At 54.1% G+C, this 23,873-nt stretch overlaps 1 protein-coding gene across 2 annotated transcripts in view; it reads right to left on the bottom strand.

The window, feature by feature from the left end:
• LOC143785495 (tektin-4-like) overlaps nucleotides 1–23,599 on the bottom strand; it is a 91,195-nt gene extending 67,596 nt beyond the window's left edge. The window contains exons 1-2 of one of the 2 annotated variants that reach the window (XM_077274393.1): nucleotides 22,974–23,599; nucleotides 20,677–20,747 (exon numbers count right to left, since the gene is read on the bottom strand). In XM_077274393.1, coding sequence (XP_077130508.1) covers nucleotides 20,677–20,747; nucleotides 22,974–23,507 — 605 coding nt within the window. In that variant the 5' untranslated portion in view covers nucleotides 23,508–23,599. The remainder of the gene's footprint in view (nucleotides 1–20,676; nucleotides 20,748–22,973) is intronic. The other variant, XM_077274394.1, reaches the window with a different exon arrangement.
• Nucleotides 23,600–23,873: the final 274 nt, after the last annotated feature.

The raw sequence follows: 23,873 nt of genomic DNA, 5'->3' as shown, positions 1-23,873 counted from the left end.
CAGCTGCAGATTCTCCAGCCTAGAGAGGGAGGAGGGGGATGCAGCTGCAGATTCTCCAGCTTAGAGGGAAAGGAGGGATATGCAGCTGCAGATTCTCCAGCTTAGAGGGGGAGGAGGCGGACGCAGCTGCAGATTCTCCAGCTTAGAGGGGGAGGAGAAGGAAGCAGCTGCAGATTCTCCAGCTTAGAGGGGGATGCAGCTGCAGATCCTCCAGCTTAGAGAGGGAGGAGGTGGATGCAGCTGCAGATTTTCCAGCTTAGAGGGGAAGGAGGGAGATGCAGCTGCAGATTCTCCAGCTTAGAAGGGGAGGAGAAGGATGCAGCTGCAGTTTCTCCAGCTTAGAGGGGAAGGAGAAGGACGCAGCTGCAGATTCTCCAGCTTAGAGGGGGATGCAGCTGCAGATCCTCCAGCTTAGAGAGGGAGGAGGTGGATGCAGCTGCAGATTTTCCAGCTTAGAGGGGAAGGAGGGAGATGCAGCTGCAGATTCTCCAGCTTAGAAGGGGAGGAGAAGGATGCAGCTGCAGATTCTCCAGCATAGAGAGGGATATGCAGCTGCAGATTCTCCAGCATAGAGAGGGAGGAGGGGGATCAGCTGCAGATTCTCCAGCTTAGAGGGAGGAGGGGGATGCAGCTGCAGATTCTCCAGCTTAGAGGGAAAGGAGGGAGATGCAGCTGCAGATTCTCCAGCTTAGAGGGGGAGGAGGGGGATGCAGCTGCAGATTCTCCAGCTTAGAGGGGGATGCAGCTGCATATTCTCCAGCTTAGAGAGGGAGGAGGTGGATGCAGCTGCAGATTTTCCAGCTTAGAGGGGAAGGAGGGAGATGCAGCTGCAGATTCTCCAGCTTAGAGGGGGAGGAGAAGGAAGCAGCTGCAGATTCTCCAGCTTATAGGGGGATGCAGCTGCAGATATTCCAGCTTAGAGGGGGAGGAGGGGGATGCAGCTGCAGATTCTCCAGCTTAGAGGGGGAGGAGGGGGATGTAGCTGCAGTTTCTCCAGCATAGAGAGGGAGATGCAGCTGCAAATTCTCCAGCATAGAGAGGGAGGAGGGAATGCAGCTGCAGATTCTCCAGCTTAGAGAGGGAGCAGGGGGATGCAGCTACAGATTCTCCAGCATAGAGAGGGATATGCAGCTGCAGATTCTCCAGCATAGAGAGGGAGGAGGGGGATGCAGCTGCAGATTCTCCAGCTTAGAGAGGGAGGAGGGGAATGCAGCTGCAGATTCTCCAGCTTAGAGGGGGAGGAGGGGGATGCAGCTGCAGATTCTCCAGCTTAGAGGGGGAAGCAGCTGCAGATTCTCCAGCTTAGAGGGGGAGAAGGGGGATGCAGCTGCAGATTCTCCAGCATAGAGAGGGAGATGCAGCTGCAGATTCTCCAGCATAGAGAGGGAGGAGAAGGATGCAGCTGCAGATTCTCCAGCTTAGAGAGGGAAGAGGGGATGCAGCTGCAGATTCTCTAGCTTAGGGATGGAGGAGGGGGATGCAGCTGCAGATTCTCCAGCATAGGGAGGGAGATGCAGCTGCAGATTCTGCAGCATATAGAGGGATATGCAGCTGCAGATTCTCCAGCATAAAGAGGGAGATGCAGCTGCAGTTTCTCAAGTAGAGAGAGAGAGAAGGAGGATGCAGTCGCAATTTCTCAAGTATAGAGAGAAGGGGGATGCAGCTGCAGGTTCTCCAGCATAGAGAGGGAGGAAGGGGATGCAACTGCAGATTCTCCAGCTTAGAGAGGGAGGGAGATGCAACTGCAGTTTCTCGTGTAGAGAGGGAGGAGGGGGATGCAGCTGCAGATTCTTCAGCTTAGAGAGGGAGGAGGGGGATGCAGCTGCAGATTCTCCAGCTTAGAGGGGGAGGAGGGAGATGCAGCTGCAGATTCTCGAGCAAAGAGAGGAAGGAGGGGGATGCAGCTGCAGATTCTCCAGCTTACAGAGGGAGGAGGGGGATGCAGCTGCAGATTCTCCAGCTTACAGAGGGAGGAGGGGGATGCAGCTGCAAATTCTCCAGCTTAGAGGGGGAGGAGGGGGAAGTAGCTGCAGATTCTCCAGCTTAGAGGGGGAGGAGGGGGATGCAGCTGCAGGTTCTCCAGCTTAGAGTGGGAGGAGGGGGATGCAGCTGCAAATTCTCCAGCATAGACAGGGATATGCAGCTGCAGATTCTCCAGCATAGAGAGGGAGGAGGGGGATGCAGCTGCAGATTCTCCAGCTTAGAGAGGGAGGACGGGGATGCACCTGCAGATTCTCCTGCTTAGAGGGGGAGGAGGGGGATGCAGCTGCAGATTCTCCAGCATAGAGAGGGATATGCAGCTGCAGATTCTCCAGCTTAGAGGGGAAGGAAAAGGAAGCAGCTGCAGATTCTCCAGCTTAGAGGGGGATGCAGCTGCAGATTCTCCAGCATAGAGAGGGATATGCAGCTGCAGATTCTACAGCATAGAGAGGGAGGAGGGGGATGCAGCTGCAGATTCTCCAGCTTAGAGGGGGAGGAGGGAGATGCAGATGCAGATTCTCCAGCATAGAGGGAGGAGGGGGATGCAGCTGCAGATTCTCCAGCTTAGAGAGGGAGGAGGGGGATGCAGCTGCAGATTCTCCAGCTTAGAGAGGGAGGAGGGTGATACAGCTGCAGATTCTCCAGCCTAGAGAGGGAGGAGGGGGATGCAGCTGCAGATTCTCCAGCTTAGAGGGAAAGGAGGGATATGCAGCTGCAGATTCTCCAGCTTAGAGGGGGATGCAGCTGCAGATCCTCCAGCTTAGAGAGGGAGGAGGTGGATGCAGCTGCAGATTTTCCAGCTTAGAGGGGAAGGAGGGAGATGCAGCTGCAGATTCTCCAGCTTAGAGGGGGAGGAGGGGGATGCAGCTGCAGATTCTCCAGCTTAGAGAAGGAGAAGGAAGCAGCTGCAGATTCTCCAGCATAGAGAGGGATATGCATCTCCAGATTCTCCAGCATAGACAGGGAGGAGGGGGATGCAGCTGCAGATGATTCTCCAGCTTAGAGAGGGAGGAGGGGGATGTAGCTGCAGATTCTCCTGCTTAGAGGGGGAGGAGGGGGATGCAGCTGCAGATTCTCCAGCATAGAGAGGGATATGCAGCTGCAGATTCTCCAGCTTAGAGGGGAAGGAAAAGGAAGCAGCTGCAGATTCTCCAGCTTAGAGGGGGATGCAGCTGCAGATTCTCCAGCATAGAGAGGGATATGCAGCTGCAGATTCTACAGCATAGAGAGGGAGGAGGGATATGCATCTCCAGATTCTCCAGCATAGACAGGGAGGACGGGGATGCACCTGCAGATTCTCCTGCTTAGAGGGGGAGGAGGGGGATGCAGCTGCAGATTCTCCAGCATAGAGAGGGATATGCAGCTGCAGATTCTCCAGCTTAGAGGGGAAGGAAAAGGAAGCAGCTGCAGATTCTCCAGCTTAGAGGGGGATGCAGCTGCAGATTCTCCAGCATAGAGAGGGATATGCAGCTGCAGATTCTACAGCATAGAGAGGGAGGAGGGGGATGCAGCTGCAGATTCTCCAGCTTAGAGGGGGAGGAGGGAGATGCAGATGCAGATTCTCCAGCATAGAGGGAGGAGGGGGATGCAGCTGCAGATTCTCCAGCTTAGAGAGGGAGGAGGGGGATGCAGCTGCAGATTCTCCAGCTTAGAGAGGGAGGAGGGTGATACAGCTGCAGATTCTCCAGCCTAGAGAGGGAGGAGGGGGATGCAGCTGCAGATTCTCCAGCTTAGAGGGAAAGGAGGGATATGCAGCTGCAGATTCTCCAGCTTAGAGGGGGATGCAGCTGCAGATCCTCCAGCTTAGAGAGGGAGGAGGTGGATGCAGCTGCAGATTTTCCAGCTTAGAGGGGAAGGAGGGAGATGCAGCTGCAGATTCTCCAGCTTAGAGGGGGAGGAGGGGGATGCAGCTGCAGATTCTCCAGCTTAGAGAAGGAGAAGGAAGCAGCTGCAGATTCTCCAGCTTAGAGGGGGATGCAGCTGCAGATTCTCCAGCATAGAGAGGGATATGCAGCTGCAGATTCTCCAGCTTAGAGGGGGAGGAGGGGGATGCAGCTGCAGATTCTCCAGCATAGAGAGGGATATGCAGCTGCAGATTCTCCAGCATAGAGAGGGAGGTGGGGGATGCAGCTGCAGATTTTCCAGCTTAGAGAGGGAGGATGGGTGTTGTGAATTTGGTTTTTGGGCTCCCCCGGTGGTCACTGGTGGTACTGGACTTGTGTGCTTCACTTTCTCTGTTCACCTGTTTCCATCAGGATATGGGTGTATCCTATTTAGCCTTGCTGCTCAGTTATTCTAGTGCCGGCCATCAATGTAACCAGAGCCTTTCTGTTGCATGTTCCTGCTTCTAGACTACTATCAGCTAAGTTGGACTCTTAGTCCTGAGTTTGTTTTGCATTTTTGTTCCAGTTCACAGTTATGTTATTTTTCTGTAGCTGGAAGCTCTTGTGGGCCGAAATTGCCACTCCGGTGTCATGAGTTGACACATGAGTCTTAAAGTAATTTCGGGATGGTATTTTAATAGGGTTTTCAGCTGACCGTGAAGTTCCCTATTGTATCTTCTTGCTATCTAGTAAGCGGACCTCGCTTTGCTGAACCTACCTTCATACTGCGTATGTCTTTTCCTCTGAACTCACCGTCAATATATGTGGGGGGCTTCTGTCTCCTTTTTGGGGGAATTTCCCTAGAGGTAAGCCAGGTCTGTCTTTTCCTCTATTAGGGTTAGTTAGTCCTCCGGCTGGCGCTAGGCGTCTAGGGATAAAACGTAGGTACGCCACCCGGCCACTGTTAGTTGTGTGGTAGGTTTAGCTCACGGTCAGCTCGAGATTCCATCACCCAAGAGCTAGTCTGTTGTTTAAGTTCTCTGACGTTCCCTTGCCATTGGGAACCATGACAGATGGGGATGCAGCTGCAGATTCTCCAGCTTAGAGGGGGAGGAGGGGGATGCAGCTGCAGATTCTCCAGCATAGAGAGGGATATGCAGCTGCAAATTCTCCAGCTTAGAGGGGGAGAAGGAAGCAGCTGAAGATTCTCCAGCTTAGAGGGGGATGCAGCTGCAGATTCTCCAGCATAGAGAGGGAGGAGGGGGATGCAGCTGCAGATTCTCCAGCTTAGAGAGGGAGGAGGGGGATGCAGCTGCAGATTCTCCAGCTTAGAGAGGGAGGAGGGGAATGCAGCTGCAGATTCTCCAGCTTAGAGAGGGAGGAGGGGAATGCAGCTGCAGATTCTCCAGCTTAGAGGGGGAGGAGGGGGATGCAGCTGCAGATTCTCCAGCATAGAGAGGGATATGCAGCTGCAGATTCTCCAGCTTAGAGGGGAAGGAAAAGGAAGCAGCTGCAGATTCTCCAGCTTAGAGGGGGATGCAGCTGCAGATTCTCCAGCATAGAGAGGGATATGCAGCTGCAGATTCTACAGCATAGAGAGGGAGGAGGGATATGCATCTCCAGATTCTCCAGCATAGACAGGGAGGACGGGGATGCACCTGCAGATTCTCCTGCTTAGAGGGGGAGGAGGGGGATGCAGCTGCAGATTCTCCAGCATAGAGAGGGATATGCAGCTGCAGATTCTCCAGCTTAGAGGGGAAGGAAAAGGAAGCAGCTGCAGATTCTCCAGCTTAGAGGGGGATGCAGCTGCAGATTCTCCAGCATAGAGAGGGATATGCAGCTGCAGATTCTACAGCATAGAGAGGGAGGAGGGGGATGCAGCTGCAGATTCTCCAGCTTAGAGGGGGAGGAGGGAGATGCAGATGCAGATTCTCCAGCATAGAGGGAGGAGGGGGATGCAGCTGCAGATTCTCCAGCTTAGAGAGGGAGGAGGGGGATGCAGCTGCAGATTCTCCAGCTTAGAGAGGGAGGAGGGTGATACAGCTGCAGATTCTCCAGCCTAGAGAGGGAGGAGGGGGATGCAGCTGCAGATTCTCCAGCTTAGAGGGAAAGGAGGGATATGCAGCTGCAGATTCTCCAGCTTAGAGGGGGATGCAGCTGCAGATCCTCCAGCTTAGAGAGGGAGGAGGTGGATGCAGCTGCAGATTTTCCAGCTTAGAGGGGAAGGAGGGAGATGCAGCTGCAGATTCTCCAGCTTAGAGGGGGAGGAGGGGGATGCAGCTGCAGATTCTCCAGCTTAGAGAAGGAGAAGGAAGCAGCTGCAGATTCTCCAGCTTAGAGGGGGATGCAGCTGCAGATTCTCCAGCATAGAGAGGGATATGCAGCTGCAGATTCTCCAGCTTAGAGGGGGAGGAGGGGGATGCAGCTGCAGATTCTCCAGCATAGAGAGGGATATGCAGCTGCAGATTCTCCAGCATAGAGAGGGAGGTGGGGGATGCAGCTGCAGATTTTCCAGCTTAGAGAGGGAGGATGGGTGTTGTGAATTTGGTTTTTGGGCTCCCCCGGTGGTCACTGGTGGTACTGGACTTGTGTGCTTCACTTTCTCTGTTCACCTGTTTCCATCAGGATATGGGTGTATCCTATTTAGCCTTGCTGCTCAGTTATTCTAGTGCCGGCCATCAATGTAACCAGAGCCTTTCTGTTGCATGTTCCTGCTTCTAGACTACTATCAGCTAAGTTGGACTCTTAGTCCTGAGTTTGTTTTGCATTTTTGTTCCAGTTCACAGTTATGTTATTTTTCTGTAGCTGGAAGCTCTTGTGGGCCGAAATTGCCACTCCGGTGTCATGAGTTGACACATGAGTCTTAAAGTAATTTCGGGATGGTATTTTAATAGGGTTTTCAGCTGACCGTGAAGTTCCCTATTGTATCTTCTTGCTATCTAGTAAGCGGACCTCGCTTTGCTGAACCTACCTTCATACTGCGTATGTCTTTTCCTCTGAACTCACCGTCAATATATGTGGGGGGCTTCTGTCTCCTTTTTGGGGGAATTTCCCTAGAGGTAAGCCAGGTCTGTCTTTTCCTCTATTAGGGTTAGTTAGTCCTCCGGCTGGCGCTAGGCGTCTAGGGATAAAACGTAGGTACGCCACCCGGCCACTGTTAGTTGTGTGGTAGGTTTAGCTCACGGTCAGCTCGAGATTCCATCACCCAAGAGCTAGTCTGTTGTTTAAGTTCTCTGACGTTCCCTTGCCATTGGGAACCATGACAGATGGGGATGCAGCTGCAGATTCTCCAGCTTAGAGGGGGAGGAGGGGGATGCAGCTGCAGATTCTCCAGCATAGAGAGGGATATGCAGCTGCAAATTCTCCAGCTTAGAGGGGGAGAAGGAAGCAGCTGAAGATTCTCCAGCTTAGAGGGGGATGCAGCTGCAGATTCTCCAGCATAGAGAGGGAGGAGGGGGATGCAGCTGCAGATTCTCCAGCTTAGAGAGGGAGGAGGGGGATGCAGCTGCAGATTCTCCAGCTTAGAGAGGGAGGAGGGGAATGCAGCTGCAGATTCTCCAGCTTAGAGAGGGAGGAGGGGAATGCAGCTGCAGATTCTCCAGCTTAGAGGGGGAGGAGGGGGATGCAGCTGCAGATTCTCCAGCTTAGAGGGGGAGGAGGGGGATGCAGCTGCAGATTCTCCAGCTTAGAGGGGGAGGAGGGGGATGCAGCTGCAGATTCTCTAGCTTAGAGGAGGAGGAGGGGGATGCAGCTGCAGATTCTCCAGCAGAGAGAGGGAGATGCAGCTGCACATTCTCCAGCATAGAGAGGGAGGAGGGGGATGCAGCTGCAGATTCTCCAGCTTAGAGAGGGAGGAGGGGATGCAGCTGCAGATTCTCCAGCTTAGAGGGGGAGGAGAAGGAAGCAGCTGCAGATTCTCCAGCTTAGAGGGGGATGCAGCTGCATATTCTCCAGCTTAGAGAGGGAGGAGGTGGATGCAGCTGCAGATTTTCCAGCTTAGAGGGGAAGGAGGGAGCTGCAGCAGCAGATTCTCCAGCTTAGAGGGGGAGGAGGGGGATGCAGCTGCAGATTCTCCAGCTTAGAGGGGAAGGAGAAGGACGCAGCTGCAGATTCTCCAGCTTAGAGGGGGATGCAGCTGCAGATCCTCCAGCTTAGAGAGGGAGGAAGGGGATGCAGCTGCAGATTCTCCAGCTTAGAGATGGAGGAGGGAATGCAGCTGCAGATTCTGTAGCTTAGAGATGGAGGAGGGGGATGCAGCTGCAGATTCTCCAGCTTAGAGAGGGAGGAGGGGAATGCAGCTGCAGATTCTCCAGCTTAGAGAGGGAGGAGGGGGATGCAGCTGCAGATTCTCCAGCTTAGAGTAGGAGGAGGGGGATGCAACTGCAGATTCTCGAGTGTAGAGAGGGAGGAGGGGGATGCAGCTGCAGATTCTCCAGCTTAGAGGGGGAGGAGGGAAATGCAGCTGCAGATTCTCCAGCTTAGAGAGGGAGGAGGGGAATGCAGCTGCAGATTCTCCAGCTTAGAGAGGGAGGAGGGGGATGCAGCTGCAGATTCTCCAGCTTAGAGTAGGAGGAGGGGGATGCAACTGCAGATTCTCGAGTGTAGAGAGGGAGGAGGGGGATGCAGCTGCAGATTCTCCAGCTTAGAGGGGGATGCAGCTGCAGATTCTCCAGCAAAGAGAGGGAGATGCAGCTGCAGATTCTCTAGCATAGAGAGGGAGGAGGGGGATGCAGCTGCAGATTCTCCAGCTTAGAGAGGGAGGAGGGGGATGCAGCTGCAGATTCTCCAGCATAGAGAGGGAGGATGGGAATGCAGCTGCAGATTTTCCATCTTAGAGGGGGAGGAGGGGGATGCAGCTGCAGATTCTCCAGCTTAGAGGGGGAGGAGGGGGATGTAGCTGCAGTTTCTCCAGCATAGAGAGGGAGATGCAGCTGCAGATTCTCCAGCATAGAGAGGAAGGAGGGGATACAGCTGCAGATTCTCCAGATTAGAGAGGGAGGAGGGGGATGCAGCTACAGATTCTCCAGCTTAGAGAGGGAGGAGGGGGATGCAGCTGCAGATTCTCCAGCTTAGAGAGGGAGGAGGGGGATGCAGCTGCAGATTCTCCAGCTTAGAGAGGGAGGAGGGGGATGCAGCTGCAGATTCTCCAGCATAGAGAGGAAGGAGGGGGATGCAGCTACAGATTCTCCAGCTTAGAGAGGGAGGAGGGGGATGCAGCTGCAGATTCTCCAGCTTAGAGGGGGAGGAGGGGGATGCAGCTGCAGATTCTCCAGCTTAGAGGGGGAGGAGGGGGAAGTAGCTGCAGATTCTCCAGCTTAGAGGGGGAGGAGGGGGATGCAGCTGCAGGTTCTCCAGATTAGAGTGGGAGGAGGGGGATGCAGCTGCAGATTCTCCTGCTTAGAGGGGGATGCAGCTGCAGATTCTCCAGCATAGAGAGGGACATGCAGCTGCAGATTCTCCAGCTTAGAGGGGGAGGAAAAGGAAGCAGCTGCAGATTCTCCAGCTTAGAGGGGGATGCAGCTGCAGATTCTCCAGCATAGAGAGGGATATGCAGCTGCAGATTCTCCAGCATAGAGAGGGAGTAGGGGGATGCAGCTGCAGATTCTCCAGCTTAGAGAGGGAGGAGGGGAATGCAGCTGCAGATTCTCCAGCTTAGAGGGGGAGGAGGGGGATGCAGCTGCAGATTCTCCAGCTTAGAGAGGGAGGAGGGGGATGCAGCTGCAGATTCTTCAGCTTAGAGGGGGAGGAGGGAGATGCAGCTGCAGATTCTCCAGCATAGAGAGGGAGGAGGGGGATGCAGCTGCAGATTCTCCAGCTTAGAGAGGGAGGAGGGGGATGCAGCTGCAGATTCTCCAGCTTAGAGAGGGAGGAGGGGATACAGCTGCAGATTCTCCAGAATAGAGGGGGAGGAGGGGGATATAGCTGCAGATTCTCCAGCATAGAGAGGGATATGCAGCTGAAGATTCTCCAGCATAGACAGGGAGGAGGGGGATGCAGCTGCAGATTCTCCAGCTTAGAGAGGGAGGAGGGGAATGCAGCTGCAGATTCTCCAGCTTAGAGGGGGAGGAGGGGGATACAGCTGCAGATTCTCCAGCATAGAGGGAGGAGGGGGATGCAGCTGCAGATTCTCCAGCTTAGAGGGGGAGGAGGGGGATGCAGCTGCAGATTCTCCAGCTTAGAGGGGGAGGAGGGGGATGCAGCTGCAGATTCTCCAGCTTAGAGGGGGAGGAGGGGGATGCAGCTGCAGATTCTCCAGCTTAGAGAGGGAGGAGGGTGATACAGCTGCAGATTCTCCAGCATAGAGGGAGGAGGGGGATGCAGCTGCAGATTTTCCAGCTTAGAGGGGGAGGAGGGGGATGCAGCTGCAGATTCTCCAGCTTAGAGGGGGAGGAGGGGGATGCAGCTGCAGATTCTCCAGCTTAGAGAGGGAGGAGGGTGATACAGCTGCAGATTCTCCAGCCTAGAGAGGGAGGAGGGGGATGCAGCTGCAGATTCTCCAGCTTAGAGGGAAAGGAGGGATATGCAGCTGCAGATTCTCCAGCTTAGAGGGGGAGGAGGCGGATGCAGCTGCAGATTCTCCAGCTTAGAGGGGGAGGAGAAGGAAGCAGCTGCAGATTCTCCAGCTTAGAGGGGGATGCAGCTGCATATTCTCCAGCTTAGAGAGGGAGGAGGTGGATGCAGCTGCAGATTTTCCAGCTTAGAGGGGAAGGAGGGAGCTGCAGCAGCAGATTCTCCAGCTTAGAGGGGGAGGAGGGGGATGCAGCTGCAGTTTCTCCAGCTTAGAGGGGAAGGAGAAGGACGCAGCTGCAGATTCTCCAGCTTAGAGGGGGATGCAGCTGCAGATCCTCCAGCTTAGAGAGGGAGGAGGTGGATGCAGCTGCAGATTTTCCAGCTTAGAGGGGAAGGAGGGAGATGCAGCTGCAGATTCTCCAGCTTAGAAGGGGAGGAGAAGGATGCAGCTGCAGATTCTCCAGCATAGAGAGGGATATGCAGCTGCAGATTCTCCAGCATAGAGAGGGAGGAGGGGGATCAGCTGCAGATTCTCCAGCTTAGAGGGAGGAGGGGGATGCAGCTGCAGATTCTCCAGCTTAGAGGGAAAGGAGGGAGATGCAGCTGCAGATTCTCCAGCTTAGAGGGGGAGGAGGGGGATGCAGCTGCAGATTCTCCAGCTTAGAGGGGGATGCAGCTGCATATTCTCCAGCTTAGAGAGGGAGGAGGTGGATGCAGCTGCAGATATTCCAGCTTAGAGGGGGAGGAGGGGGATGCAGCTGCAGATTCTCCAGCTTAGAGGGGGAGGAGGGGGATGCAGCTGCAGATTCTCCAGCTTAGAGGGGGAGGAGGGGGATGTAGCTGCAGTTTCTCCAGCATAGAGAGGGAGATGCAGCTGCAAATTCTCCAGCATAGAGAGGGAGGAGGGAATGCAGCTGCAGATTCTCCAGCTTAGAGAGGGAGCAGGGGGATGCAGCTACAGATTCTCCAGCATAGAGAGGGATATGCAGCTGCAGATTCTCCAGCATAGAGAGGGAGGAGGGGGATGCAGCTGCAGATTCTCCAGCTTAGAGAGGGAGGAGGGGAATGCAGCTGCAGATTCTCCAGCTTAGAGGGGGAGGAGGGGGATGCAGCTGCAGATTCTCCAGCTTAGAGGGGGAAGCAGCTGCAGATTCTCCAGCTTAGAGGGGGAGAAGGGGGATGCAGCTGCAGATTCTCCAGCATAGAGAGGGAGATGCAGCTGCAGATTCTCCAGCATAGAGAGGGAGGAGAAGGATGCAGCTGCAGATTCTCCAGCTTAGAGAGGGAAGAGGGGATGCAGCTGCAGATTCTCTAGCTTAGGGATGGAGGAGGGGGATGCAGCTGCAGATTCTCCAGCATAGAGAGGGAGGAGGGGGATGTAGCTGCAGATTCTCCAGCTTAGAGAGGGAGGAGGGGGATGCAGCTGCAGATTCTCCAGCATAGGGAGGGAGATGCAGCTGCAGATTCTGCAGCATATAGAGGGATATGCAGCTGCAGATTCTCCAGCATAAAGAGGGAGATGCAGCTGCAGTTTCTCAAGTAGAGAGAGAGAGAAGGAGGATGCAGTCGCAATTTCTCAAGTATAGAGAGAAGGGGGATGCAGCTGCAGGTTCTCCAGCATAGAGAGGGAGGAAGGGGATGCAACTGCAGATTCTCCAGCTTAGAGAGGGAGGGAGATGCAACTGCAGTTTCTCGTGTAGAGAGGGAGGAGGGGGATGCAGCTGCAGATTCTTCAGCTTAGAGAGGGAGGAGGGGGATGCAGCTGCAGATTCTCCAGCATAGGGAGGGAGATGCAGCTGCAGATTCTGCAGCATATAGAGGGATATGCAGCTGCAGATTCTCCAGCATAAAGAGGGAGATGCAGCTGCAGTTTCTCAAGTAGAGAGAGAGAGAAGGAGGATGCAGTCGCAATTTCTCAAGTATAGAGAGAAGGGGGATGCAGCTGCAGGTTCTCCAGCATAGAGAGGGAGGAAGGGGATGCAACTGCAGATTCTCCAGCTTAGAGAGGGAGGGAGATGCAACTGCAGTTTCTCGTGTAGAGAGGGAGGAGGGGGATGCAGCTGCAGATTCTTCAGCTTAGAGAGGGAGGAGGGGGATGCAGCTGCAGATTCTCCAGCTTAGAGGGGGAGGAGGGAGATGCAGCTGCAGATTCTCGAGCAAAGAGAGGAAGGAGGGGGATGCAGCTGCAGATTCTCCAGCTTACAGAGGGAGGAGGGGGATGCAGCTGCAGATTCTCCAGCTTACAGAGGGAGGAGGGGGATGCAGCTGCAAATTCTCCAGCTTAGAGGGGGAGGAGGGGGAAGTAGCTGCAGATTCTCCAGCTTAGAGGGGGAGGAGGGGGATGCAGCTGCAGGTTCTCCAGCTTAGAGTGGGAGGAGGGGGATGCAGCTGCAAATTCTCCAGCATAGACAGGGATATGCAGCTGCAGATTCTCCAGCATAGAGAGGGAGGAGGGGGATGCAGCTGCAGATTCTCCAGCTTAGAGAGGGAGGACGGGGATGCACCTGCAGATTCTCCTGCTTAGAGGGGGAGGAGGGGGATGCAGCTGCAGATTCTCCAGCATAGAGAGGGATATGCAGCTGCAGATTCTCCAGCTTAGAGGGGAAGGAAAAGGAAGCAGCTGCAGATTCTCCAGCTTAGAGGGGGATGCAGCTGCAGATTCTCCAGCATAGAGAGGGATATGCAGCTGCAGATTCTACAGCATAGAGAGGGAGGAGGGGGATGCAGCTGCAGATTCTCCAGCTTAGAGGGGGAGGAGGGAGATGCAGATGCAGATTCTCCAGCATAGAGGGAGGAGGGGGATGCAGCTGCAGATTCTCCAGCTTAGAGAGGGAGGAGGGGGATGCAGCTGCAGATTCTCCAGCTTAGAGAGGGAGGAGGGTGATACAGCTGCAGATTCTCCAGCCTAGAGAGGGAGGAGGGGGATGCAGCTGCAGATTCTCCAGCTTAGAGGGAAAGGAGGGATATGCAGCTGCAGATTCTCCAGCTTAGAGGGGGATGCAGCTGCAGATCCTCCAGCTTAGAGAGGGAGGAGGTGGATGCAGCTGCAGATTTTCCAGCTTAGAGGGGAAGGAGGGAGATGCAGCTGCAGATTCTCCAGCTTAGAGGGGGAGGAGGGGGATGCAGCTGCAGATTCTCCAGCTTAGAGAAGGAGAAGGAAGCAGCTGCAGATTCTCCAGCATAGAGAGGGATATGCATCTCCAGATTCTCCAGCATAGACAGGGAGGAGGGGGATGCAGCTGCAGATGATTCTCCAGCTTAGAGAGGGAGGAGGGGGATGCAGCTGCAGATTCTCCTGCTTAGAGGGGGAGGAGGGGGATGCAGCTGCAGATTCTCCAGCATAGAGAGGGATATGCAGCTGCAGATTCTCCAGCTTAGAGGGGAAGGAAAAGGAAGCAGCTGCAGATTCTCCAGCTTAGAGGGGGATGCAGCTGCAGATTCTCCAGCATAGAGAGGGATATGCAGCTGCAGATTCTACAGCATAGAGAGGGAGGAGGGATATGCATCTCCAGATTCTCCAGCATAGACAGGGAGGACGGGGATGCACCTGCAGATTCTCCTGCTTAGAGGGGGAGGAGGGGGATGCAGCTGCAGATTCTCCAGCATAGAGAGGGATATGCAGCTGCAGATTCTCCAGCTTAGAGGGGAAGGAAAAGGAAGCAGCTGCAGATTCTCCAGCTTAGAGGGGGATGCAGCTGCAGATTCTCCAGCATAGAGAGGGATATGCAGCTGCAGATTCTACAGCATAGAGAGGGAGGAGGGGGATGCAGCTGCAGATTCTCCAGCTTAGAGGGGGAGGAGGGAGATGCAGATGCAGATTCTCCAGCATAGAGGGAGGAGGGGGATGCAGCTGCAGATTCTCCAGCTTAGAGAGGGAGGAGGGGGATGCAGCTGCAGATTCTCCAGCTTAGAGAGGGAGGAGGGTGATACAGCTGCAGATTCTCCAGCCTAGAGAGGGAGGAGGGGGATGCAGCTGCAGATTCTCCAGCTTAGAGGGAAAGGAGGGATATGCAGCTGCAGATTCTCCAGCTTAGAGGGGGATGCAGCTGCAGATCCTCCAGCTTAGAGAGGGAGGAGGTGGATGCAGCTGCAGATTTTCCAGCTTAGAGGGGAAGGAGGGAGATGCAGCTGCAGATTCTCCAGCTTAGAGGGGGAGGAGGGGGATGCAGCTGCAGATTCTCCAGCTTAGAGAAGGAAGCAGCTGCAGATTCTCCAGCTTAGAAGGGGATGCAGCTGCAGATTCTCCAGCATAGAGAGGGATATGCAGCTGCAGATTCTCCAGCTTAGAGGGGGAGGAGGGGGATGCAGCTGCAGATTCTCCAGCATAGAGAGGGATATGCAGCTGCAGATTCTCCAGCATAGAGAGGGAGGTGGGGGATGCAGCTGCAGATTTTCCAGCTTAGAGAGGGAGGATGGGTGTTGTGAATTTGGTTTTTGGGCTCCCCCGGTGGTCACTGGTGGTACTGGACTTGTGTGCTTCACTTTCTCTGTTCACCTGTTTCCATCAGGATATGGGTGTATCCTATTTAGCCTTGCTGCTCAGTTATTCTAGTGCCGGCCATCAATGTAACCAGAGCCTTTCTGTTGCATGTTCCTGCTTCTAGACTACTATCAGCTAAGTTGGACTCTTAGTCCTGAGTTTGTTTTGCATTTTTGTTCCAGTTCACAGTTATGTTATTTTTCTGTAGCTGGAAGCTCTTGTGGGCCGAAATTGCCACTCCGGTGTCATGAGTTGACACATGAGTCTTAAAGTAATTTCGGGATGGTATTTTAATAGGGTTTTCAGCTGACCGTGAAGTTCCCTATTGTATCTTCTTGCTATCTAGTAAGCGGACCTCGCTTTGCTGAACCTACCTTCATACTGCGTATGTCTTTTCCTCTGAACACACCGTCAATATATGTGGGGGGCTTCTGTCTCCTTTTTGGGGGAATTTCCCTAGAGGTAAGCCAGGTCTGTCTTTTCCTCTATTAGGGTTAGTTAGTCCTCCGGCTGGCGCTAGGCGTCTAGGGATAAAACGTAGGTACGCCACCCGGCCACTGTTAGTTGTGTGGTAGGTTTAGCTCACGGTCAGCTCGAGATTCCATCACCCAAGAGCTAGTCTGTTGTTTAAGTTCTCTGACGTTCCCTTGCCATTGGGAACCATGACAGATGGGGATGCAGCTGCAGATTCTCCAGCTTAGAGGGGGAGGAGGGGGATGCAGCTGCAGATTCTCCAGCATAGAGAGGGATATGCAGCTGCAAATTCTCCAGCTTAGAGGGGGAGAAGGAAGCAGCTGAAGATTCTCCAGCTTAGAGGGGGATGCAGCTGCAGATTCTCCAGCATAGAGAGGGAGGAGGGGGATGCAGCTGCAGATTCTCCAGCTTAGAGAGGGAGGAGGGGGATGCAGCTGCAGATTCTCCAGCTTAGAGAGGGAGGAGGGGAATGCAGCTGCAGATTCTCCAGCTTAGAGAGGGAGGAGGGGAATGCAGCTGCAGATTCTCCAGCTTAGAGGGGGAGGAGGGGGATGCAGCTGCAGATTCTCCAGCTTAGAGGGGGAGGAGGGGGATGCAGCTGCAGATTCTCCAGCTTAGAGGGGGAGGAGGGGGATGCAGCTGCAGATTCTCTAGCTTAGAGGAGGAGGAGGGGGATGCAGCTGCAGATTCTCCAGCAGAGAGAGGGAGATGCAGCTGCACATTCTCCAGCATAGAGAGGGAGGAGGGGGATGCAGCTGCAGATTCTCCAGCTTAGAGAGGGAGGAGGGGATGCAGCTGCAGATTCTCTAGCCTAGAGATGGAGGAGGGGGATGCAGCTGCAGATTCTCCACCTTAGAGAGGGAGGAGGGGGATGCAGCTGCAGATTCTCCAGCATAGAGAGGGAGGAGGGGGATGCAGTAGCAGATTCTCCAGCTTAGAGAGGGAGGAGGGGGATGCAGCTGCAGATTCTCCAGCATAGGGAGGGAGATGCAGCTGCAGATTCTGCAGCATAGAGAGGGATATGCAGCTGCAGATTCTCAAGTATAGAGAGAAGGGGGATGCAGCTGCAGGTTCTCCAGCACAGAGAGGGAGGAGGGGGATGCAACTGCAGATTCTCCAGCTTAGAGGGAGGAGGGGGATGCAGCTGCAGATTCTCCAGCTTAGAGCGGGAGGAGGGAGATGCAGCTGCAGATTCTACAGCATAGAGAGGGATATGCAGCTGCAGATTCTCCAGCATAGAGAGGGAGGAGGGATATGCAGCTGCAGATTCTCCAGCTTAGAGAGTGAGGAGGGGGATGCAGCTGCAGATTCTCCAGCTTAGAGGGGGAGGAGAAGGAAGCAGCTGCAGATTCTCCAGCATAGAGAGGGATATGCAGCTGCAGATTCTCCAGCATAGAGAGGGAGGAGGGGGATGCAGCTGCAGATTCTCCAGCTTAGAGAGGGAGGAGGGGAATGCAGCTGCAGATTCTCCAGCTTAGAGGGGGAGAAGGGGGATGCAGCTGCAGATTCTCCAGCTTAGAGGGGGAGGAGGGGGATGCAGCTGCAGATTCTCCAGCTTAGAGGGGGAAGCAGCTGCAGATTCTCCAGCTTAGAGGGGGAGGAGGGGGATGCAGCTGCAGATTCTCCAGCATAGAGAGGGAGATGCAGCTGCAGATTCTCCAGCATAGAGAGGGAGGAGGGGGATGCAGCTGCAGATTCTCCAGCTTAGAGAGGGAGGAGGGGATGCAGCTGCAGATTCTCTAGCTTAGAGAGGGAGGAGGGGGATGCAGCTACAGATTCTCCAGCTTAGAGGGGGAGGAGGGGGATGCAGCTGCAGATTCTCCAGCTTAGAGGGGGAAGCAGCTGCAGATTCTCCAGCTTAGAGGGGGAGGAGGGGGATGCAGCTGCAGATTCTCCAGCATAGAGAGGGAAATGCAGCTGCAGTTTCTGCAGCATAGAGAGGGAGGAGGGGGATGCAGCTGCAGATTCTCCAGCATAGAGAGGGATATGCAGCTGTAGATTCTCCAGCACAGAGAGGGAGATGCAGCTGTAATTTCTCAAGTATAGAGAGGGAGGAGGAGGATGCAGCTGCAGTTTCTCCAGCGTAGAGAGGGAGGGAGATGCAACTGCAGATTCTCCAGCATAAAGAGGGAGATGCAGCTGCAGTCTCTCAAGTATAGAGAGAGAGAAGGGGGATGCAGTTTCTCAAGTATACAGAGAAGGGGATGCAGCTGAAGGTTCTCCAGCATAGAGAGGGAGGAGGGGGATGCAACTGCAGATTCTCCAGCTTAGAGAGGGAGGAGGGAGATGCAACTGCAGTTTCTCGACTGTAGAGAGGGAGGAGGGGGATGCAGCTGCAGATTCTCCACCTTAGAGGGGGAGGAGGGAGATGCAGCTGCAGATTCTCCAGCTTAGAGGGGGAGGAGGGGGATGCAGCTGCAGATTCTCCAGCAAAGAGAGGGAGATGCAGCTGCAGATTCTCTAGCATGGAGAGGGAGGAGGGGGATGCACCTGCAGATTCTCCAGCATAAAGAGGGAGGAGGGGGATGCAGCTGCAGATTTTCCAGCTTAGAGGGGGAGGAGGGGGATGCAGCTGCAGATTCTCCAGCTTAGAGGGGGAGGAGGGGGATGTAGCTGCAGTTTCTCCAGCATAGAGAGGGAGATGCAGCTGCAGATTCTCCAGCATAGAGAGGGAGGAGGGGATGCAGCTGCAGATTCTCCAGCTTAGAGAGGGAGGAGGGGGATGCAGCTACAGATTCTCCAGCTTAGAGAGGGAGGAGGGGGATGCAGCTGCAGATTCTCCAGCTTAGAGAGGGAGGAGGGGGATGCAGCTGCAGATTCTCCAGCTTAGAGGGGGAGGAGGGAGATGCAGCTGCAGATTCTCCAGCTTAGAGGGGGAGGAGGGGGAAGTAGCTGCAGATTCTCCAGCTTAGAGGGGGAGGAGGGGGATGCAGCTGCAGATTCTCCAGCATAGAGTGGGATATGCAGCTGCAGATTCTCCAGCTTAGAGGGGGAGGAGAAGGAAGCAGCTGCAGATTCTCCAGCATAGAAAGGGAGGAGGGGGATGCAGCTGCAGATTCTCCAGCTTAGAGAGGGAGGAGGGGGATGCAGCTGCAGATTCTCCAGCTTAGAGAGGGAGGAGGGGGATGCAGCTGCAGATTCTCCAGCTTAGAGAGGGAGGAGGGGGATGCAGCTGCAGATTCTCCAGCTTAGAGGGGGAGGAGGGGGATGCAGCTGCAGATTCTCCAGCATAGAGAGGGATATGCAGCTGCAGATTCTCCAGCTTAGAGGGGGAGGAGAAGGAAGCAGCTGCAGATTCTCCAGCTTAGAGGGGGATGCAGCTGCAGATTCTCCAGCATAGAGAGGGATATGCAGCTGCAGATTCTCCAGCTTAGAGGGGGAGGAGGGGGATGCAGCTGCAGATTCTCCAGCATAGAGAGGGATATGCAGCTGCAGATTCTCCAGCATAGAGAGGGAGGTGGGGGATGCAGCTGCAGATTCTCCAGCATAGAGAGGGATATGCAGCTGCAGATTCTCCAGCTTAGAGGGGGAGGAGGGGGATGCAGCTGCAGATTCTGTAGCTTAGAGGGGGAGGAGGGGGATGCAGCTGCAGATTCTCCAGCAGAGAGAGGGAGATGCAGCTGCACATTCTCCAGCATAGAGAGGGAGGAGGGGGATGCAGCTGCAGATTCTCCAGCTTAGAGAGGGAGGAGGGGATGCAGCTGCAGATTCTCTAGCCTAGAGATGGAGGAGGGGGATGCAGCTGCAGATTCTCCACCTTAGAGAGGGAGGAGGGGGATGCAGCTGCAGATTCTCCAGCATAGAGAGGGAGGAGGGGGATGCAGTAGCAGATTCTCCAGCTTAGAGAGGGAGGAGGGGGATGCAGCTGCAGATTCTCCAGCATAGGGAGGGAGATGCAGCTGCAGATTCTGCAGCATAGAGAGGGATATGCAGCTGCAGATTCTCAAGTATAGAGAGAAGGGGGATGCAGCTGCAGGTTCTCCAGCACAGAGAGGGAGGAGGGGGATGCAACTGCAGATTCTCCAGCTTAGAGAGGGAGGAGGGAGATGCAACTGCAGTTTCTCGAGTGTAGAGAGGGAGGAGAGGGATGCAGCTGCAGATTCTCCAGCATAGAGAGGGAGGAGGGGGATCCAGCTGCAGTTTCTCCATCTATGACACTGTGCACTGTGAGAGGGGAGCAAAGAGGAGAAACTTATGACTCTGATATAGAGAGGAAATAATGGTAGGTGATCCAGATCCTTAAAAGCTGAACATCTTATATACAGGACTCAGGTTTCGTGCTGCTCTCTACATACTAGCACAACTTAATGTTGGGGGATTGGCAGATAGAGGCTGCCAGGGACACTGGAGAAAAGTAAAAAGCGATTTTCATCTGTGTTCTGCGTATAAGGTAGAGACAGTGACAGTTGTCCCAGTGATCATGTGACTGGTCACTGCTGGGTCTCAGTATATTCTACACAGTGACGATAGGCAGATTTCCCCTCTAACTAGGAAAGTATATTGTAAGAAATAAAAGTGATGCTGCACCTGCAGTACTGTCTGCAACCAGCAGGTGGAGACAGATTGCAGCATTAGATCATTTCTGCATTTATTGCCATCTGCTGGTGATGAGCAGTACTGCATTTTTTTAATTCTTCCATTATTACTTTTGACAAGGTATGTGACACCCAGACCTCTGCTCTCACGCTGTGACCCGTCTGTACGTGCAGCCAACGGGGACGCATCAATCACATCACATTACTTATCAATGATTCTAACCTATTACAGTTAATGATTAAGCAGAGTCTTAAGAAACCAGATGGTGAAACGGACAGAAAAGATGACCTGCGATGCTTATCTCTCGTCAGATCCTGCGTTTCCACCTCTCGGCTGTATGGATAGGGTTTATGATCCTGAGGGTTATCAGCGCCATTCAATTTTAATGCAGGATATTTTAAAACCACTCTGACGCTCTATTGCAGGCTGCTTAAAGGGGTAGCGCGCTGGTAATCTGCCTCTTTGGGGGTGATCTGCTGATTGTGAGACCACCCTGTACAAATATGGATCTGTACGGAGCCCCTATAGCCACAGTCATAGCCTACAATTATATGAGGGGTGTAATGAATAGCTTGTTATAGGGGTACGGTAACTATTCAGGGGGGCCAACCAAGGTGAGGGTCTGACACCAGAGCACTGCCCAATTTCAAGGAGGTCGGCTGTGAGGGTCTTTACTTAATTAATGTAAAATGTACTATTACTTTAACAAGAACAGATGGAAAATCCCAACGTAAGTCAGTAGAGAGGAATTCATGTCATACAAGATGTGGCCACCAGGTGGCAGCGCAGGACAAGACCTGACAGCAGAGGAGTATATAGTATATACTGCATACAGAGGGGGGCGACGGCGCAGACCCCGGACCCCACCATTACCTGATCTGCTGCACGCTCTGCTCCAGGGTCCTGCGCAGGAGATCTTGGACGTTTCTAATCAGCTCTACCTCCTAAAAGGAAATAACAGAAATCATCAGAAGTGACATCAGCAAATGAAGGGGACACATGTAGGGAGGATGATGGTGGCCGGGGTGTAACTACAACAGGTGCAGGGGCTGCAACACCACCCGGGCCCTGGAGACTGGGGGGCTCTGAGGAGAAGACTTACTATTAACACCTCCCATAGTCGGGGGCCGAGTCAGAATTTGCATTAAGGCCCCAAAAGATTCAAGATATGTCACTGGATGGTGGTGATGTCATGGGTGATGATGATGGGGGTGATGTTGTGAAGGTAGAGGTGATGAAGATGGAGGTGGTGACAATAAAGGTGTTGATAGTGTAGGTGATGAGGGGTTAATGGCACATGTGGAGATGATGATGATGGAGGTTATGACGATGATGATGGTGATAGTATAGGTGATGAAGGGATTGATGATGATGGAGGATGATGGGGGTGATGATTATGGAAGAGATGAATGAGTTGATAATGGAGTATGATGCAGGTGATAACTACTAAGGATGATGATGGTGGATGTGATGATAATGATGATAATGGAGGCGATTGTGAGGGTGATGATGCCAGAAGTAATGAAGAGGCTGATGATGATGGGGTGATGATGGTAGTTGTGATGATAATGATGATGGAGGTGCTGGTGGATGGTGTAGATGATAGAACTGGTCATGATGGAAAATCATGATGGGAATGATAGGGGTACGGGTGATGACGATATTGGGGGTGATGATGATGGGAGTGCTGGAGATGATAGTACTGGTGATGATGGCGATGATGGTTGAGGTAATAGTACTGTGGATGATGGGGGTCCTGGTGATGATAATAGGAGTGATGATGATGGGGGTGATAGTACTGGTGAAGGTGATGATGATGATGATGCTAATGGTGGGGATGATGATGATTTGGTTGATGATGATGATGGGGGTGACAGTACTGGTGATGATGGTGATGATGGGGGTGATAGTACTGGTGATGATGATGGGGATGACAGTAGTGGTGATGATGATGATGGTAGTACTGGTGATGATGCTGGGGATGATGGGGGTGACAGTACTGGTGATGATGATGATGGGGTGACAGTACTGGTGATGATGGTGATGATGGGGGTGATAGTACTGGTGATGATGCTGGGGATGATGGGGTGATAGTACTGGTGATGATGATGATGGTGGTGATAATGATGGTGACAGTACTGGTGATGATGGTGATGGGGGTGATGATGATGATGGGGTGATAGTACTGGTGATGATAATGATGGTGACAGTACTGGTGATGATAATGATGGTGACAGTACTGGTGATGATGATGATGATGGGGCTGACAGTACTGGTGATGATGGTGATGATGGTGATGGGGGTGATGATGATGGGGGTGATGATGATGATGGGGTGACAGTACTGGTGATGATGGTGATGATGGGGGTGATAGTACTGGTGATGATGATGGGGATGACAGTAGTGGTGATGATGATGATGGTAGTACTGGTGATGATGCTGGGGATGATGGGGTGACAGTACTGGTGATGATGATGATGGGGTGATAGTACTGGTGATGATGGTGATGGGGGTGATGATGATGATGATGGTGGTGATAATGATGGTGATAGTACTGGTGATGATGATGGTGATGGGGTGATGATGATGATGATGATGGTGATAATGATGGTGACAGTAGTGGTGATGATGGTGATAATGATGGTGACAGTAGTGGTGATGATGGTGATGGGGTGATGATGATGATGATGGTGGTGATAATGATGGTGACAGTAGTGGTGATGATGGTGATGGGGGTGACAGTACTGGTGATGGTGATGATGATGATGGGGCTGACAGTACTGGTGATGATGGTGATGATGGTGATGATGATGATGGTGATGATGATGATGGGGCTGACAGTACTGGTGATGGTGGTGGTGATAATGATGGTGATGGTGATGATGATGATGATGATGATGATGGTGGTGATAATGATGGTGACAGTAGTGGTGATGATGGTGATGGGGGTGACAGTACTGGTGATGGTGATGATGGGGGTGATGATGATGGGGGTGATGATGATGGTGATGATGATGATGGTGATGATGATGATGGGGCTGACAGTACTGGTGATGATGGTGATGATGGTGATGATGATGATGGTGATGATGATGATGGGGCTGACAGTACTGGTGATGATGGGGGTGATGATGATGATGATGATGCTGGAGCCGCCGCGGCCCCGTTACCGTGAGCAGCTCCCGCTCCGCGCCGTCCCGCACCAGCTCGGCCCCCGTCCTCCGCTCCCGGCACTGCAGGTTGTCCCGGGCGATGCTGTACGGGATCTCGGTGGCGTCCAGCGCCCTCTGCAGGCGGCCCTTCTCCCGGAGGAGCAGCTCGGTCTCGGCCGCCACCTCCCGCACCTCCCGCTCCAGCTCCGCCCGCCAGTAGTGCAGCTCCAGCAGCCGCTGCCCCAGCCCCCGGGTGGCGTCCGCCTGGCTCCGCTGCGCCCGGGCCTCGCACTCCGCCGCTAGCTGCTTGGCCTCATGGCGCAGCCTCTCCGAGCTGTCCCGGTCAGACAGCGCCCGGTAGGCGGCCGTGTACCCGCCCTGCGTCCACTCCTCCAGCAGGTACTTGGCGGTGCGGAAGCCGGAGGTGGCCAGCCCGGAGGACGAGTGCTGCCCGGTGTTGTAGGCCGGCTCCACCGTGTGCACGGGCAGGCTCTCCGCGGGGACGCTCTGCGGGGCCGGGGGGCGAGAGACGAGCACCTGAGCGGCCGACATGGCGACCGGACGCTTCAGTCAGGCTCAGTCGCTATGGTAACGCTGTAAACTATCGGGGAGCGCGGCGTCCTGTTGCTAGGAGATTAACATTCAAAGCGAGGCTGCGTCAGGTGACCTAGGAAGAGGCAGCCACTCACAAAGAGAAAGGCGTGGCTGCACCTGTTACTATGGTGACACTCGGGCGCACCTATAATGAGGCAAGGTGATCACATCTCCTCCGGCGGCACTGACAGCGCAACAGCGCCCCCTGCAGTCAGATCACGTGGTGCCGACACTTAGCACACACAGCTGAGCACATAGAAGCCGGCGTGTGTCAGCAGAGCACTGTGTGCAGAGCCCGCGGTGTGTCAGCAGAGCACTGTGTGC

This window comes from Ranitomeya variabilis, chromosome 7 (genome assembly GCF_051348905.1).
Source record: "Ranitomeya variabilis isolate aRanVar5 chromosome 7, aRanVar5.hap1, whole genome shotgun sequence".
NCBI classification, from domain to species: Eukaryota; Metazoa; Chordata; class Amphibia; order Anura; family Dendrobatidae; genus Ranitomeya; species Ranitomeya variabilis.
This window is presented reverse-complemented; position numbering and strand designations above follow the sequence as displayed.